Source organism: Macrobrachium nipponense, chromosome 7, assembly GCF_015104395.2.
Source record: "Macrobrachium nipponense isolate FS-2020 chromosome 7, ASM1510439v2, whole genome shotgun sequence".
Lineage (NCBI taxonomy): Eukaryota > Metazoa > Arthropoda > Malacostraca > Decapoda > Palaemonidae > Macrobrachium > Macrobrachium nipponense.
This window is the reverse complement of record NC_061109.1, coordinates 9434737-9449920: the sequence shown is the minus strand read 5'-3', so window position 1 is coordinate 9449920 and position 15184 is coordinate 9434737. Positions and strand designations below refer to the sequence as shown.

At 36.7% G+C, this 15184-nt stretch overlaps 1 protein-coding gene across 4 annotated transcripts in view; it reads right to left on the bottom strand.

Moving 5' to 3' along the window:
- Positions 1-15184, bottom strand: part of LOC135217285 (2,4-dienoyl-CoA reductase [(3E)-enoyl-CoA-producing], mitochondrial-like) — a 171459-nt gene that overhangs the window by 14404 nt on the left and 141871 nt on the right. For all 4 annotated transcript variants that reach the window (XR_010315096.1, XM_064253037.1, XM_064253036.1 and 1 more), the window contains exons 5-6: positions 8851-8950; positions 4211-4430 (exon numbers count right to left, since the gene is read on the bottom strand). Coding sequence is in view for 3 of the 4 variants with exons in the window: in XM_064253037.1 (XP_064109107.1) it covers positions 4211-4430; positions 8851-8950 (320 nt within the window). In the remaining variant the exon portion in view is untranslated. The remainder of the gene's footprint in view (positions 1-4210; positions 4431-8850; positions 8951-15184) is intronic.

Below are 15184 nucleotides of genomic sequence, written 5' to 3'. Positions count from 1 at the left end.
ACACCTAGCAGGTGATGAAATTATTTCAAGTAGTGTCATCAGGGCAAAGGAAAAAGTACAACTAAGAAAGTGGCAATGTAGTTAGCAGTTGTCAGAAAGGTGCGAGGGTGAACTCTGCTAAATCTGACAGATGGTTTCACAAGATGTGCTCAGGATTACAAAATATACATGGAGATAGAAATTTTTGATGGCAAAAAAACATTTCTACAACACACAGGACAAGAAAGGAGCTGAAAACCTTGTTAAGATAGATATCTAAGTCTTACAAGAACTACAGCATTTCTGTTAACTTGGGTACACACTGGACTCTGAAGCAGTTGCTGAAAAGAGCAAAAATAAAGAGAACAGCTGCAGCATAGATGAAATGGAGTGACAGCTGAGACAGCTGATCTACTAGTAAAAAAAAAAAAGGTCCCAATAACAGAGGGCAAAGATTTATGATGAGTATATAAGGCAACAGGAGATAGGCACTGACAAGGAAAATGGAGATGTTGAGAAGGTGTGTGACCACAGAATGAAGAATCATGGCAGGAGTACAGGGCAAACATAATACTGCATATAAAGAACTGGTGGGGAGATGTGGCATATTGATACTGAGAAAAAAAAATCTCAAAAGACTAACATGGTTTGGATAAATAATGAGGACCAGCTTGTCAGGAAAGCTATAAATATGACAGCAGCAAGGCAAGGACCTAGCAACCCCAGAAATAACGTGGAATGGGGGATAGATGAGGCGAAGACCTAGAACTTATGGGAGTTTTGGCAAAAAGACTGAGTGGAGAGAACTTATTTTACTTGTACTCCATCATGGGGAATGCAAATGTACAACCATTTATGATGGAAATAAACAATCTATTTTTGTTTCAATGCTTCAGCATAATTGTTATATTCAATTGGCATTTATCAATATCCAACAATAATAATAAGCTCTGAACTAGACTTGTTAAGAAGAGAGACTCCTTCAATCCCAATGATGGGGCAAATTTTATCATTCAGTTACTAGTCCAACCAACAATTTACAAATATGACAACAAATGGGTAGTTTCCATGGTCAAGACTAGTGCCATTAATACACAGTTTGTCATTATTACAAATCAGTTATAAAAGAAGAGTATATCAGGGTCTTCAAAAAGGTAAAATAGTCTTTGATGTCCTAAGGAATTTGTGCACCTAACATGGCTCTTTTGGGTACATTTCTAATGTTCTTTCTACACCGAAATGACTTTAGTCTGTTAAAAACCACTTATCTCTTTTGATGGAAATTATGGTGGGGATTATATCACAAGTCATTTCACCATCATCTGTGAAAAGCAATGTCAACTTAATTTTCTATTTTCATTAGAAATCAGCTAGTTACCAAGTTGCAGCTCTATCCCCCCTCAATTACATTGAGCCTCATTGGTGGCTTAAATTTCCTTTAATATGTCACCATTACTAATCTTGAAGGTTACTTTGTGCCAAACAAAGGGCCATGGGTAAAAATTCTGATTACATTTATCAAAGGGTGCACACTTGATGTTTGAATAATTCACTTTTTTTATCCCTATAGTACTACAATTAGCATAAACTTCCCTTTCTCCTTTCCTTTTTTTCATGAACGTTTATTTTAACTTTTCTAATATTTCCAAAGGATTCAATTCTCTTAACAATTCCGAAGGATTCAATTCTCTAATATTTCCGAAGGATTCAAAGTCCTCGATAAAACTCATTATCTGCCTCCAGTGAAACTTTAGTATGCTACTTTTCATACACTGTCGATGAATTTTCTTTACTGATAGTCAGAGTATTATTCACAAGTTTTCCTTGGTTACTGGCACCATTAATGGCTTTTAACTCTGCTTCTAAGACTCATTACAATTTCCAGATGTTTTTTCAGATGATTTCACCTTTTTCTTCAAGTTAGCAGCAAGAACATATTCATTTGCAATTGTCTGATGAACAGACAGTATACAAGAATGATCAATATGGCTACCAGAGATTGCAAACTAAGTCATTGGTTCAAAGGAAAGGGAAAATCAGTCACATCCCCAAATGTAACTAGTTTTCTATGCAATTAACTTTGCTCTCATTTTCAGCAAGATGCACACTTCACAATAAGATTGGAATATAAAATTCAAGCAAAGGCCACACACTGGGACCTATGAGATCATTCAGTGCTGAATGGGAAACTGAGAATTAAAAGGTTTTGAATGTTTAACAGGAGAAAAACTTAGCAGCTGTACTATGGAACATTGGTTCGAAGAGGGTAGAAGGTAAGATGTGATAGAAACAGTTTTACCAGACCACTGAGCTGACTAACAGCTCTCCTAGGGCTGGCCCGCATGAATAGATATTTTTGTGTGGCTAGGAACCAATCGGTTACTTATCAACAGGACCTACAGCTTATCGTGGGATCTGAACCACATCGAGAAATGAATTTCTATCACCAGAGACAAATGAATTTCTATCACCAGAGACAAATGAATTTCTATCACCAGAGACAAATGAATTTCTATCACCAGAAATAAATTCCTCTGATTCCTTGTTGGCAGAGCAGGGAATAAAACCCGGACCCTGAGATCGGTAGTCGAGCACGTAACCGACTCGTCCAACAAGGAGTGAACAGAAGTACAGTACTAAAGGGGTTGCAGCTAGGGCCACAGGAACACGGCAAAAACATTAAATACTGCCTATAACACACCATGTGAGGTGCACTGATGGCACTACCCCTCTACTGAGCACATTTCACAGTAAAAACTTATCATCTCCTTGTACTGTATTAACAAGACAACATTTTTAGATAGCAGGTAGCCAATCTGTTTCAAATATCAAAAATAGGGAAGTGAAAAAAGTTCAAATATGTTAGATTCCATGGTTATGAAAATTGGAGAAGTTTCAACATTCCTTGTTTTTGGATACCTTGATTAGTAAAATGAATAATCACATCCTGTACACAGCTAGAATCCAAGAGACAATTCTAAACGTTAGTTCTGCCCCAAGATATCAATATGACCAGCGCTGACAACTTACTCCTAAACGGTATCGGGTGGCTGATAAGACCACCATAGATCCCACCATTAGCCTACAAAGTTAATCCCAATCCCAGCAATGGCATATCTCAGTAATCAAGACTGAAATAGGGAAGTAGAGAGGGTGGACAGTAAGTTAACGACAAAGAAAATTAGATGAAGTACAAAGTACAAAAGGTGCAACTAACAGAAATACTTGAAGTGAGCTTAGAAACTGTGATTAGAAAAGTTGTACATTAGAAACTTGAGAAGATATTAGATAAGTTATAATAACAAACACAAATGGCAATCCTGCAGTGAGGTAGGAACCAGGAAAGTCTGGATGTAGTTGTTACCATCAATGCAAACTTACAAGAAGTGAAGGTGATAAGATATACTTGATGATCCAGGTTAGCATGCATTATGACTGTACTTGTGTTAGGGTATTCTTCGTTACATTCTTAATAAAACCATCACTGGTTTCTAACATAACATTATTATACACTGAAGACTGTTTACTGTTTATGTCTTCTGTCAACAAATTAAACGACCTTCCCATTTTCATAAAGCATTTCTAATGAGCTATAGGCACAACTCTAGCTGTCTTAGAAGCACAAAGAAATAAGGACAAATTCTTTACATCTTCCAAGCACAGATGGAAGATAAATTTTCTGGGTTCACCTTCCTTACTGGAACAACAGCTTTCCCTTTTAATACTACTTACGAAAATAAAAATAAAAATTTAAGAATTCAAATTTTCTCATATATGGAAAGCATTTTCTTTCCTCTGATTAGATTAAAAACATCAATATTATGCAATTTGTGGACATTTATACAAAAATACGCTAAAATACAGAACTACATAAAAAATATGTTACTCTTCTTGAACTGTGCATCCTACAGCATGAACAAATCACCACAATCATGTTTAATTAGGGATGCTACGAAACAGACAGCAGAGCACTACATTTGAAATACAATTTCAAGATTTCTCATTTCATAAATTTCTAATATATAAGTACAATGTATATTTTTCAACAGAGTAAACCTGAAATCCTGTTAACTAAACAAATTACATATATATAAGGTGGCAATTGAAAGTATATTGTATAAATCAAATATACCTAGTTCATTTTAAACCTGATAACAAGAGCAAATAAATATTTTACATGCACACATTAATTCAAAAGATGAAATACCTACTGTAAAAAAGCATTCCTTACCTCCCCTGAAATCCATGACGAATAATCCGAGACCAAATACGCAGCTAAATTTGCAAGTTCCCCAACTTCTCCTATTCGACCAGCTGGTATGCGCTTATGGGCTTCATCAACAAATTTTCCAGTTGGGTCCAATCGAGAAAAGGCCCCTTCCGTTTCAATTGGACCAGGTGCAATGCAATTAAAACGCAACCCATATCGACCCCATTCAGACGAAAGCGACCTACAAGAGAAAAACTTTTAATTTTGTTGTAATACAAATCACATTTCATTCATAAACACCCATGGATATGAAATTTGCAGTCACACTAAACGACATCACTTCAACAACAAAAAATATGACATTTTTAATCAATTTGTATTTTTCACAGCTAATAAACCTAAGTCTTAACAATAGGATAACTTCCAAGCACCAGCTGGTAACCGGTTAACACAGAGATTGTAAAGCACGGAATCTGTGAGATCTGCAACTCCGGCATGTACGAGGTGATAGCTGGTAAGAGACCGTGCACCAGACCTCATGACACATCAGTTTTTTCCCCAACTCAGGAGTTAAAACAAAAGAGAGGGGCGGCTAGAAGTGGGCAGAACGTTAAGACCTCAGGTTTGTTAGCTATGAAAAATAAAAATTTATTAAAAATTTGACATGTGTTCATATGCGGAAGAAACCATCAGTCTTAACAATAGGATATTTACACGTGGTGGGAGGTACAAGTATCCTAAACTGGCTGGGAGTTAACCCACCTCACCACCCTTTCTACAAGAACAAGCTCTAAAGGTGGTGGTTCAATGCCTGTGAGAAGATTGATAAACCAATATCTAACAACTCAGTTGTCTGGGTTGAAATACAGTGAATATATAAGCAGATTCATTGCATCCACGGAACCAAAGAAAATTCTGACTGTTCATATAACAAACCATTAGCCACAGGGATTTGTTACCACTCCTCACTCCTCCTTGTTAGAGAGAGAGAGGAGTATTTGCTACTGAATAGAGGGTTTGATTATTTCAAAAACAAAGCAAAACAACTATCAGTATAACTACCTTTCTCACCTGTATCAGACCAGTCCAGCATATGACGTGGCTATTCCTCAACCCACCCATAGGAAGAAGAAAGGAACAAATAAAAAGAGACCATCCAACTCACTCATTCTCTCTTCCACACAATCATCATAGATAAGATCCAAAACTGCCCTGTGAAGGGCACTGGGTGACTTACACAACTTCTTGGCCAGCGACCAAAGGGCCCAAGGAAAATGTGTCCAAAGACCTATGGGCAACATCTCTTGGGTAAAATGAAGTGAATGTGGATTGACGTAACCAGGTACCACCGTTCAAAATTCTATTGAACAGCAAAGTTTTTCTTAAATGCCAAAGAGAACTTACACCTCTGATGTCATGTGCTAGCCTGCACAGAATCAGTGACAGAACCATCAACTCAAGTACGCCTGCTTGATCCCCACTCATATCCAGAATGAAACAGTGTTCTTGGAAACTTCTTTTCTGGACCGAACAGTGCTAACAAAAAGTCTACGACAACTAGGTCTTAAATGGCGAGTCCTTTTAAGATAGCATTGTAGGACTTTGACAAGACATAGCAAGAACTCTTGTGGGTCATTGTCTACAAAGTCATTCAAAGATGGGGAGAAAATAAAAGGAGGCAAATCTGTTGTCATGAACTGAGGGATTCTGGGTCTTGGGCAAGAATTCTGGGACAAACTCAAAGGTCACAGACCCCCAACCCCTGGTATGTTTCACATCATAACTTAGACCATGAAGTTCCCCCACTCTTTTCAAAGAAGCCAAGACCAACAGGAAAACTGTCTTCAGCATCAAATCTCTGTCTGATGATTGACGCAGGGGCTTGAATGGAGCTTAAGTGAGATTTCTCAGGACAAGCGAAACATCCCACACTGGAGGCTTGAGTTTCCTTGGAGAACAGGTCTACTTGAAACCCCTGAACAACAAGATCTCCCAGACCACCCTTGGAACCCATGGCCCAGCTCTGCAGAATAGTTCCATCCTTGAGGTATCAATGTGATATCTCTAAGGTCCAAACATTATCAGGTATGGTTGATGATCCTACCAAAGTTCCTACTTTTAACTTCAGATATAAACCTAGTCCTGGCTATGGTACGTTTTCCTATTTATCGGGACAAATAAATTTGACCAAAAGTGAAAAATTGCAGAAGACTTAGCCCCAATTAATCAGTAATATGATATAGACTCTTGAACTCCAACCTGAGAGCAAAACCCAAGGGTTCAAAAGCCCCCTCACCCTGTCAAGGTGGTCCAAATTATTATTATTATTATTCAGTAGATGAAACTTATTCATATGGAACAGGCCCACAGGGGCCACTGACTTGAAATTCAACTTTCCAAAGAATAGTAAGGTATTCATTAGGAAGAAGTCAAAGAGTACATAAAGGAAAATACAGAAAGACAAGATCCCACTTATTAAGTGTGTGTGTGTGTGTGTGTGTGTGGGGGGGTGGGGGATGGGGGGGGGGGGGGGGGGGGGGAAGGCTTCCCCAGAAACAGGACTGCTTCTGTCTGTAGACTTAGTAACAAAGTAAACTCTACAAATTTAACATACCTTATTTCAGTATACATATGACTTGCTGGAGGGGAGGGTAAGACATCACTGATCCAAAGGGAGTGAAAAGGGTGGGAAGGGAGTGACATGTAAAAATAACAAAAAAACCACAGCTATTAGTATCTAATCTATAGTTTTCGAGGTCATTGAAATGAATGGCGATACTTGTTCCTGCTTGACAGTAAGCTTACTCTTGCCTTGAATCAGTCTATCATCTGTATGTTTTTGGAGATGTTCCTGTTGGCTGTCATAGGGCGGTTTTTGATGATCATACAGCCGAGTTCAGTGGTGCTTGACTTCTTAGACCTTTTGTGGTATCGACATCTGTGTAGATTGTCTGTAGTGATTTTGTACTGTAAGAGGTCAATGTTAAATGAAATGCTATATATTATCATCTTGTTACTTTGTAGTACTAGTAATTTAGTATTTATGCTGTTTAATTTGTGATATTTTTACCTTATTTTATACATTATTTGGTATTTATGTGGTCTGCAATTTATGAAGGTTGTTATACCATTACTATATCGTTTGATACTGTTGGTGCATTTGTTTATGCTGTCTGATTGGTTTTGTTTGTGATGTAGCTAGTGTTGTTGTTAATCTAAACTGAAATGTTTACTGTTTATTAATCTATTTTGATGGTGATCTTTAAGGCAACCTTGCTTGATTTTTGCTGCATCTATGTTATGTTTTAAACTGTGATTTTTGCTGCATCTATGTTATGTTTTCAACTGACTCATTTGCTATTTAATTTACTTTGGTAATGTAACTATTTTGGACCAAACCTGATACATTTGTAAGTATGTCAATAACTAACTTAATAAATTAGTATTAAGGTAATTTTGCAGTTTTGCTAAAGCTCTTTCCCTGTTGTTTTCTCTGCTCCTGCCAGTCTCTCCAGATCCATTGTTATTTTATTTGTTGAACCTTTTGAGGAACCCATGGCAGTCCATAACATTACACAAAATTAAATCCTTGATTTAACAGAGTCTATATCTAACTGCATTAATTCTAGCCTACTATTCTGAGCTGACATTCAGGTGTAGACGGATCTGTATCCACTGGAGAAGAAACTATAGACTTATCTCTATCTTCTTGACTAGGTGTTAGTTCTAAAGTAAACCTAGTTCAAGACTGTTATGTTTACTCTTTTCTAAGTCTATCCTTCTCTTCAAATTTGGCAATTTATCATAATCTCTATCTCTTCCAAAGACCAATCCTTGCAATGATTGTGAAGGTTGTCTGAACCACAGTTCACCTCTCAATGATCTATGCATAGTTCATGCATACTTACATAAATTAATACACACTGGTCTTGCAACCATTTACCTTACAAAATCTATCAGATTTTGATGGGGAAGACAGAAGAATATAGAACCAAATACTGACCAAAATCCAGACAATGCATTTATTAACCAAGAATACAAACCCAAATTTGAGAGCACTTACTTCACTTGTTTTAACAGCTGGCCATATTCGTCAACAGAGCAGAATGACAACCAAAACATTTGCTGTCTTACCCCCACCCTCTGAAGGGTGGGGAGTAACTTTTGAGAGTACTCGCTAATGATTATTTCAATTTTAACACTTGTCAAATCTGTGCCAAGCAGCTGCAGATAAAGTTAATGATAGAGAGTAAGTTTCACCTCAAAAATACATTTTGCACTTTGTACTTTCTCTGCATTTCACTAGAGCCCACAAGACAGAAAAGAAGAGGACAATATTTCTTTAGGAAAGCAATGAAGCATTTTATGGTACATCTCTTCTTCTTGATGTAATAGTATATTAACAAAATTTAGCTTACTTTACAGGGGTTGTTCAATTATAAATGATGTATTTTACACTTGGAGAGCCTGCACAATCAACTAAGGCATAGTTGAATTAATCCATAATCAAGACTGTTTACTGTACTTACATGAATGATGTGGTTCTTACATAGAACAAATTGTACAGCAAAACAGATAACTGAAAAATAGCAAACAATGCTTCAGTTCTTTTAATAATTATCAAGGGTAAAAATATGACAGATCACAGCTTGAATACTCACCTCATTAAAGTTTCAACACCAGCTTTTGCAGAGGCACTTGGAGAGAGAAAACCAGTCCCACTACGTGTATAAGGTGTAGTGATTGAGAGGAATGTGCCACCTATTGAAGATAAAGACCATAAAAAAACAAAATCAACTTAATTATTCAGATCACTTGCAATAGAAAGGAGTTATTTAGAGAAATGTTATAAGGTTGAGTGATGATGATTTGAAAGGACACTTAAACTTCCGTGAGAGATTCCATAAGAAAAGCAATTCAGTATTACAATTTACCCACAACCTGTGAATAAGGATGATTGCCATAAAGTTTAATTAAAATGTTTAAGGAACTTGGTAAGATGATGACAAAGCAATCTTTTTGTGAAAGAAATTTTTTTTTTTTTTCAGTGAACAACCTTTTCGTTTTTTGAGAAATGTCGCCAGACACAAAGTCATCTGAATAATGTAAGAGAAGAATAGCAGTAATGAAAAGGATAAAAAATGCATGTAAGCAGCAAAATTGTTCATTTTCAATTAGAATGTTTGGCCAGGAAAATGGAAAATCAGTTCAGGTAACAAGTCTGTATGTAGAGTTTACAGTAAATGGTGAAGGAAATACAATCTAGAATATCAAAATGAAGAAAGACAAAACACCACCAGGTCCATCTGAGGTGCAAACTTAAATCATGAAAGTACTCTGTATGGAGGGAGATGAATTGAAACTAGAACTGATACGAGTAATCAGAGAAAATAAAATTCTGTAATGCCAAATGAATGGGAAAAAATCTGATGGTATATGTGTTGGATCAGAAGGAAGGCATTACGGTGTGTAGTAGTAATTATAGAGGAATAAAAATTACAAAATAATGGATGAAAAAATGGTGAATAACAGTAAAATTTCATTAAGTGTAGTGATGCCATCTTCATAATGAGACATACAGGAAAGAAGTTGGAAAGTAACCAAATGATCTACTATGCATCAACAGACCTAGAGAAGTAATAGAATATCAAGGAGATAATGCTTTGGTGTTGGGGAAAGAGAACAGTGCCAGAAAAGTTGGTTAGATTGGTTGAAATAAAGTATAAAAGAACCAGGACAGCCATAACAACAGCCTATGGCAGAACAGAATTGTTTGAATTTATGAACTTGTTTACTTTGGTTATTTTGGTTTGCATCGGTCATGGGTGTACAGTATACTGAGGAATTGGATTAGGAATGAAATTCTATGGGAATTATGGGCAACTACTACTGTATTCTAGTGATTACAGTGAATACTGAAGAAGAATTGCAAAGGTGAGTAAGAGGGGTAAAAATCTACTGAATGGGGTATATGTACTATGAAGGCAAATGAGGGTAAAAGTGAGGTTATGGTGTCCAGCTGCAGGGAAGGGATATCTGTACAAGACTGAAGAGGCATAATCTAAATTAGTTGAGAATTTCTAATTCTTAGGATCTAGCCTAAGGCAAGAGGGTGGGAGTGAAGCTGAGGTGAGGATGAAAGTAGGATAAAAGCAGCTTGGGGGAAATGGAGGGAGGTATCAGGGGTAACGTGTGAAAAATGAATGCCAAATAAAAATAAACTGAAAATAAGAGCTATTGCACTACAGGCAGTCCCCAGTTATCAGCAGGGGTTCTGTTCCTGATGGCATGACGATAACATGACTGAAAATTGTCGATAACCGAAAATCATCAATATTAGCACAGATCCTGGTAATCGGCGCCGATCCCTAGTTATGAGCGCTGATAACTGAGGATCAGCAGCGCTGTAAATGGGGATCGGCACAACAAGGGGATTGACACTGATAAGAAGGGTTTGGTGCACATCGGCACTGAAAAACCAGTTACTGCCAGTAATTAAACTATTGACAAGGTATGGTTCAGACACATGGATATTAAGATGGATGGAGGAACAAAAATTGAAGCAAACAGAAATGAGGAAGGTTGTGGTGGATCTGCAGCATTTCTCTACATGAAAAGTGCTGAAGTCAAGAGGACTGATATGGTAAGAGTTAAGATTGAGATGGTATAGCCCCAAGATAAGGATGAGCGAGGGAGGAGTAAAGAGGGATTGGGTGGAACCTATTAGAGGTAGAAGGTCAAGATTACATGGAGTGATAAAGTGGAGGAGGATTTGGAGAAGGGCTTAGTAGAGGAAGATGTTTGCAATAAGAATAGTTAGAGGTGATGCATCAAGGCAACCGACCCCTGGAAATATGAGTGGTGAAATTGAAGAAGACTGGAAAAATAGTTTTATAAAATTTTACATTTCTCTTGTAACATATATACTAATAGTATGTAAAAATAGTTTACAGACAATTTTGTTCAAGATTTGACAGACTGCAAGGAAAACATAATGAACATCTGTAATAATGCAGAAGAAACAAATTTTACTTTAGATTTTTTCATAGTTGAATATGAGTTTATCTTTGTACTTAAAAAAAAGCATATAAGTAATAAAAGTAATATGAAACTGCTTATGAATAGAGATCTGAATTTGAATGGCTATACAATACTTTATACAGCTTTTAACTATGACATACTCAATGTACAATTAACATTGCTGTAACATAAGTAAATACTGGGCCTCATCAGAAAGTTTCCCTTTTTTTAATGAAAAATTCAAGAAATCTTGGTTTTACATAACAGAAAGAAAATGGAATTTATATAAAGTATATCTACAACAGAAACAATCTTCTTGGTTTTATATAACATCAGAAAGAAAATGGAATTTATATAAAGTATATCTACAACAGAAACAATCTTCTGGGTTTTATATAACATCAGAAAAAAAATGGAATTTATATAAAGTATATCTACATCAGAAACAATCTGATAACTACATGCACAGGCCAAACCATGATATTCTTACACTTTCTTTGATACAAACAATCTTACACTTTCTTTGATAAAAACAAAACTTGAAATCACACTCCATATATACAAGCCCGAAGTAAAAATGCACTATAAACCTATTGGAAAAACCTATCACAACCCTGTTCCATCTATTTTAGACAGATTATGGAAGCCAAATACTGTATATGACACAGCATCAGATCCTGCAATAAAATGCGAAGCTCCAATTTGCAACAAAGAGCTCTCAATCTGTGTTGGAAGCATTAAACCTTCCTCTATCAAACTTGAGCTATAAAATGTTAACCGCCTCTATCCCTTCACTGTGACTTAGTGACCATATGAAGAACACTAAAAGATTCAGGCAACTACTCCATCCAAAAAGCTTTTTGAAAAAGAAAATATTATTAACAATTATTCACCAATGTTTCAAATTAAAAGAAAATAAAAATCTTTAATAATTAAATGTCAACATGACATTCCCTGCATTAATAAAACTCCTTTCCCTCCTTAAATTATGGGTACAGAAAGACTCCATACATGTGTAAATCTGTTCAGAATTACATATATACAGCCAGTCACCGATTATTGGCAAGGGTTCCAGTCTTGGGGGGCTGCTGATAAGCAAAAACCGCCATTAACTGAAACAGATATTTATGGTGCTTGTGACCCTGAAACTCAGCTCATTATGGCGCCAAAATCGCAGATTTTATGGCGCTAGACAAGTGCCAGAAAACCGGATCGCCATTAACCAGGGAGTGCCTGTATTGTACTTTCCATGATTATGCACATACTGCACACATTAAAATCTTAGTCGACATGCAAAAACAAGCGATACAAACGGCTCACACTATGCAACCTATACTGATGGCTCCATTATCATCCAATGACACAAACCTGTGCTCTTTATCTAATGGTTTTGTTTCCAAAACACAACTGGCCCCCTGGCCAAAACGATCTTTCATAACTTTGGATGATCGGAATGCTTGGGGGAAAGTAAAATGGCCTTTGCTGATGTACAGTCCTGTTCAAGCGCAGTATTGTCATCAGTTTATCATTTTCATTTCATTTCTCATTTTTCCATCTAGCCATACTTTCATTTCAGCGTTGAATGATCTTATAGGTCCCAGCGCTTGGGCTATGCCCTAAATTCTATAATCCATCCATCCAAAACACAACTGTATTGGGTTTGCCCTACAAGTGATGGAATGTAAAAGTCTGACATCCTTCTACCTTCAAAAGGAAATGAGGCATTTTGTTACCTGGAGGACACTGGCACTGGCTAGGTTACTTTTCTTACCACGGGTTAGTGTTTTTGACACTGCCTCAACTACAAGTGTGATTCCACTTAGGTGGAGGTGGAGTGTTAAATGGTTGTGTGTTATAGATTTTTTATAACATCTACACACAATATGTTTTCTAGATTGAACTCTGTTCCAGCTTACACATGGCCTATTTTGTCTACATAAGTTTTTTTTTAAAAGTAAAAAGTACAAAAAATTTAAAATACATTTGATTCCGAGAGCTTTGCTGGTGGCACTAACCATCCTCTTACCAAACTATCATTTTCTACATTGGTACTAATTTTTGCACCCTTTTTGTTGTAAGCTGTATACTAAATGTGACATTGTGCAGCAGTGGCTTCTATACATATTGTTCCCAAAATAGCAAAAACTGGAAATAAAAAAGAAATACTCTTTTTATTTATATGTATTTTTCTCTAAGGTACTAACATCCATTCTGTGCACATCAGTATATTCAAAATTCATCTTCATAATTGGCACTGCTTCTTGCTGACCACATCTTTTAAGATTTTTTCCCTTAAACTCTTCTATCAAGGAACAATTTAGCTTTCCCTGATTTAAAAAAAAACAAATTTACAACCAGAATTCAGAAAATTACAACAATTATCACCATAAACTGCTGCTTCAATATCTAAAAGGTCTTATAGGCTGGTATAATTACTTGTTCTACTAGAAAGGTAAGTTGAACATAACTTACCAATATCCATGCCATCTACTTAGTAATTATATTCTACAAAAACAAGAGGGCTTGTCAACTTCTGTATCACCCTTGTTTGAATACCTTTACTTCATATTTAGATACATTCCTAAAAATCTTAAAGGCTAACTTTGACTGATGGTCCCAAACATCCCAAGTTGAGTCTAGTTGTATCTTGCCAGGTACACACATGCATTTTGCTATTATTCTTCGTAAATGTTATTGAGAGTTCTTTTCTCAATCTGATTTTCTACACATCAAATGGTAAATCTTTCCTATTTACCCTTACTGTGCCACAAGCTAAAGAATTTTCATGGTTACACTGAAACAGAAACTGCCCATGCATATAATGCAACCTTTCTTCTCATAACCACATAGTTTAAATGAAAAAACAATTATTTCATGCCTCTCTGACCTAGAAAGAATATGGTCCTCTTATACAAAAACTGTGACTCAGTGCATAACAACTATCAAAATATAACCAAATTAAGCAACAGTCATAAACCATACCTTTATGGCCTGTTATTTCCATTCCTCTAGTCATCAAAAACCTGGTGTATCCAATATAATCTTACAAAAGAACTTCAAAGATAGATTTGTGAACTAACCCCATTGCAATTTGCTTTTATATCCATGGAAGTTAAATCTGACCACTGATGATGACTTAATCTTTTACATAAAGGCTCCTTGTACGCTATTGCTGAATACAATAATCCCTCGATTATCCAGACTGCCATTGTATGGAACTCGACATTAAGCGACACATCCGGACCATGGACTAAGGCCCAAAGAAAAAAAAAACAGTGTCTGATGGCAATGCTACATGGCCTCAGGAAAATTTCAGTAACACTGTGATATGGTTCTGATTTCTCCATCAGTACAAGGTCTCCAATGACTCGTCGACACTTGCTGCCAATATACAGAGGAACGGCTCCCGAGATCACTTAAGCATATTGCAGAACCACAAATTTTCCTCGGAAATCATCGACTGGAATTCGTGCACAAATTTCCGTACTTTGGGTCACATTATCCCGGATGACCTAAAAGATACGGTAGACACAGAACAAAGGTGTCGTAAATTATGTGCAACTGGCAACATGATTGCAGGGAGGTTTGCCTTCTGTCACAGAGACGGGAACTGCTGCTCTTTCCGTTCGTCATGCTACAGTATCTAAGGGTGTTCCCTCTGGACAAACTATACCCAAGAGACCATGAGACATACACCTGTTGTGCACAATGACATTTTGAGACGCCTCACAAACACTCCTCGCTACCACCACTCCGCCACACAGAAGTTCACAGAAAACCACCTGTAGAACTTATAAATCATTGTAAAACAAACAATGCCCAGTCTCATAACATGAGTGAGAAACAGCAGCAATTCACTCATACAAAGCATCCTAAGGAGTGAAGCAAGATCTAAATTGTGGGAAAGATGGGAAAATGAGGCATTTTCCCTAAATGACTTAATCTCTGTTTTTGCAAAGTATCAGCTGCAGAATC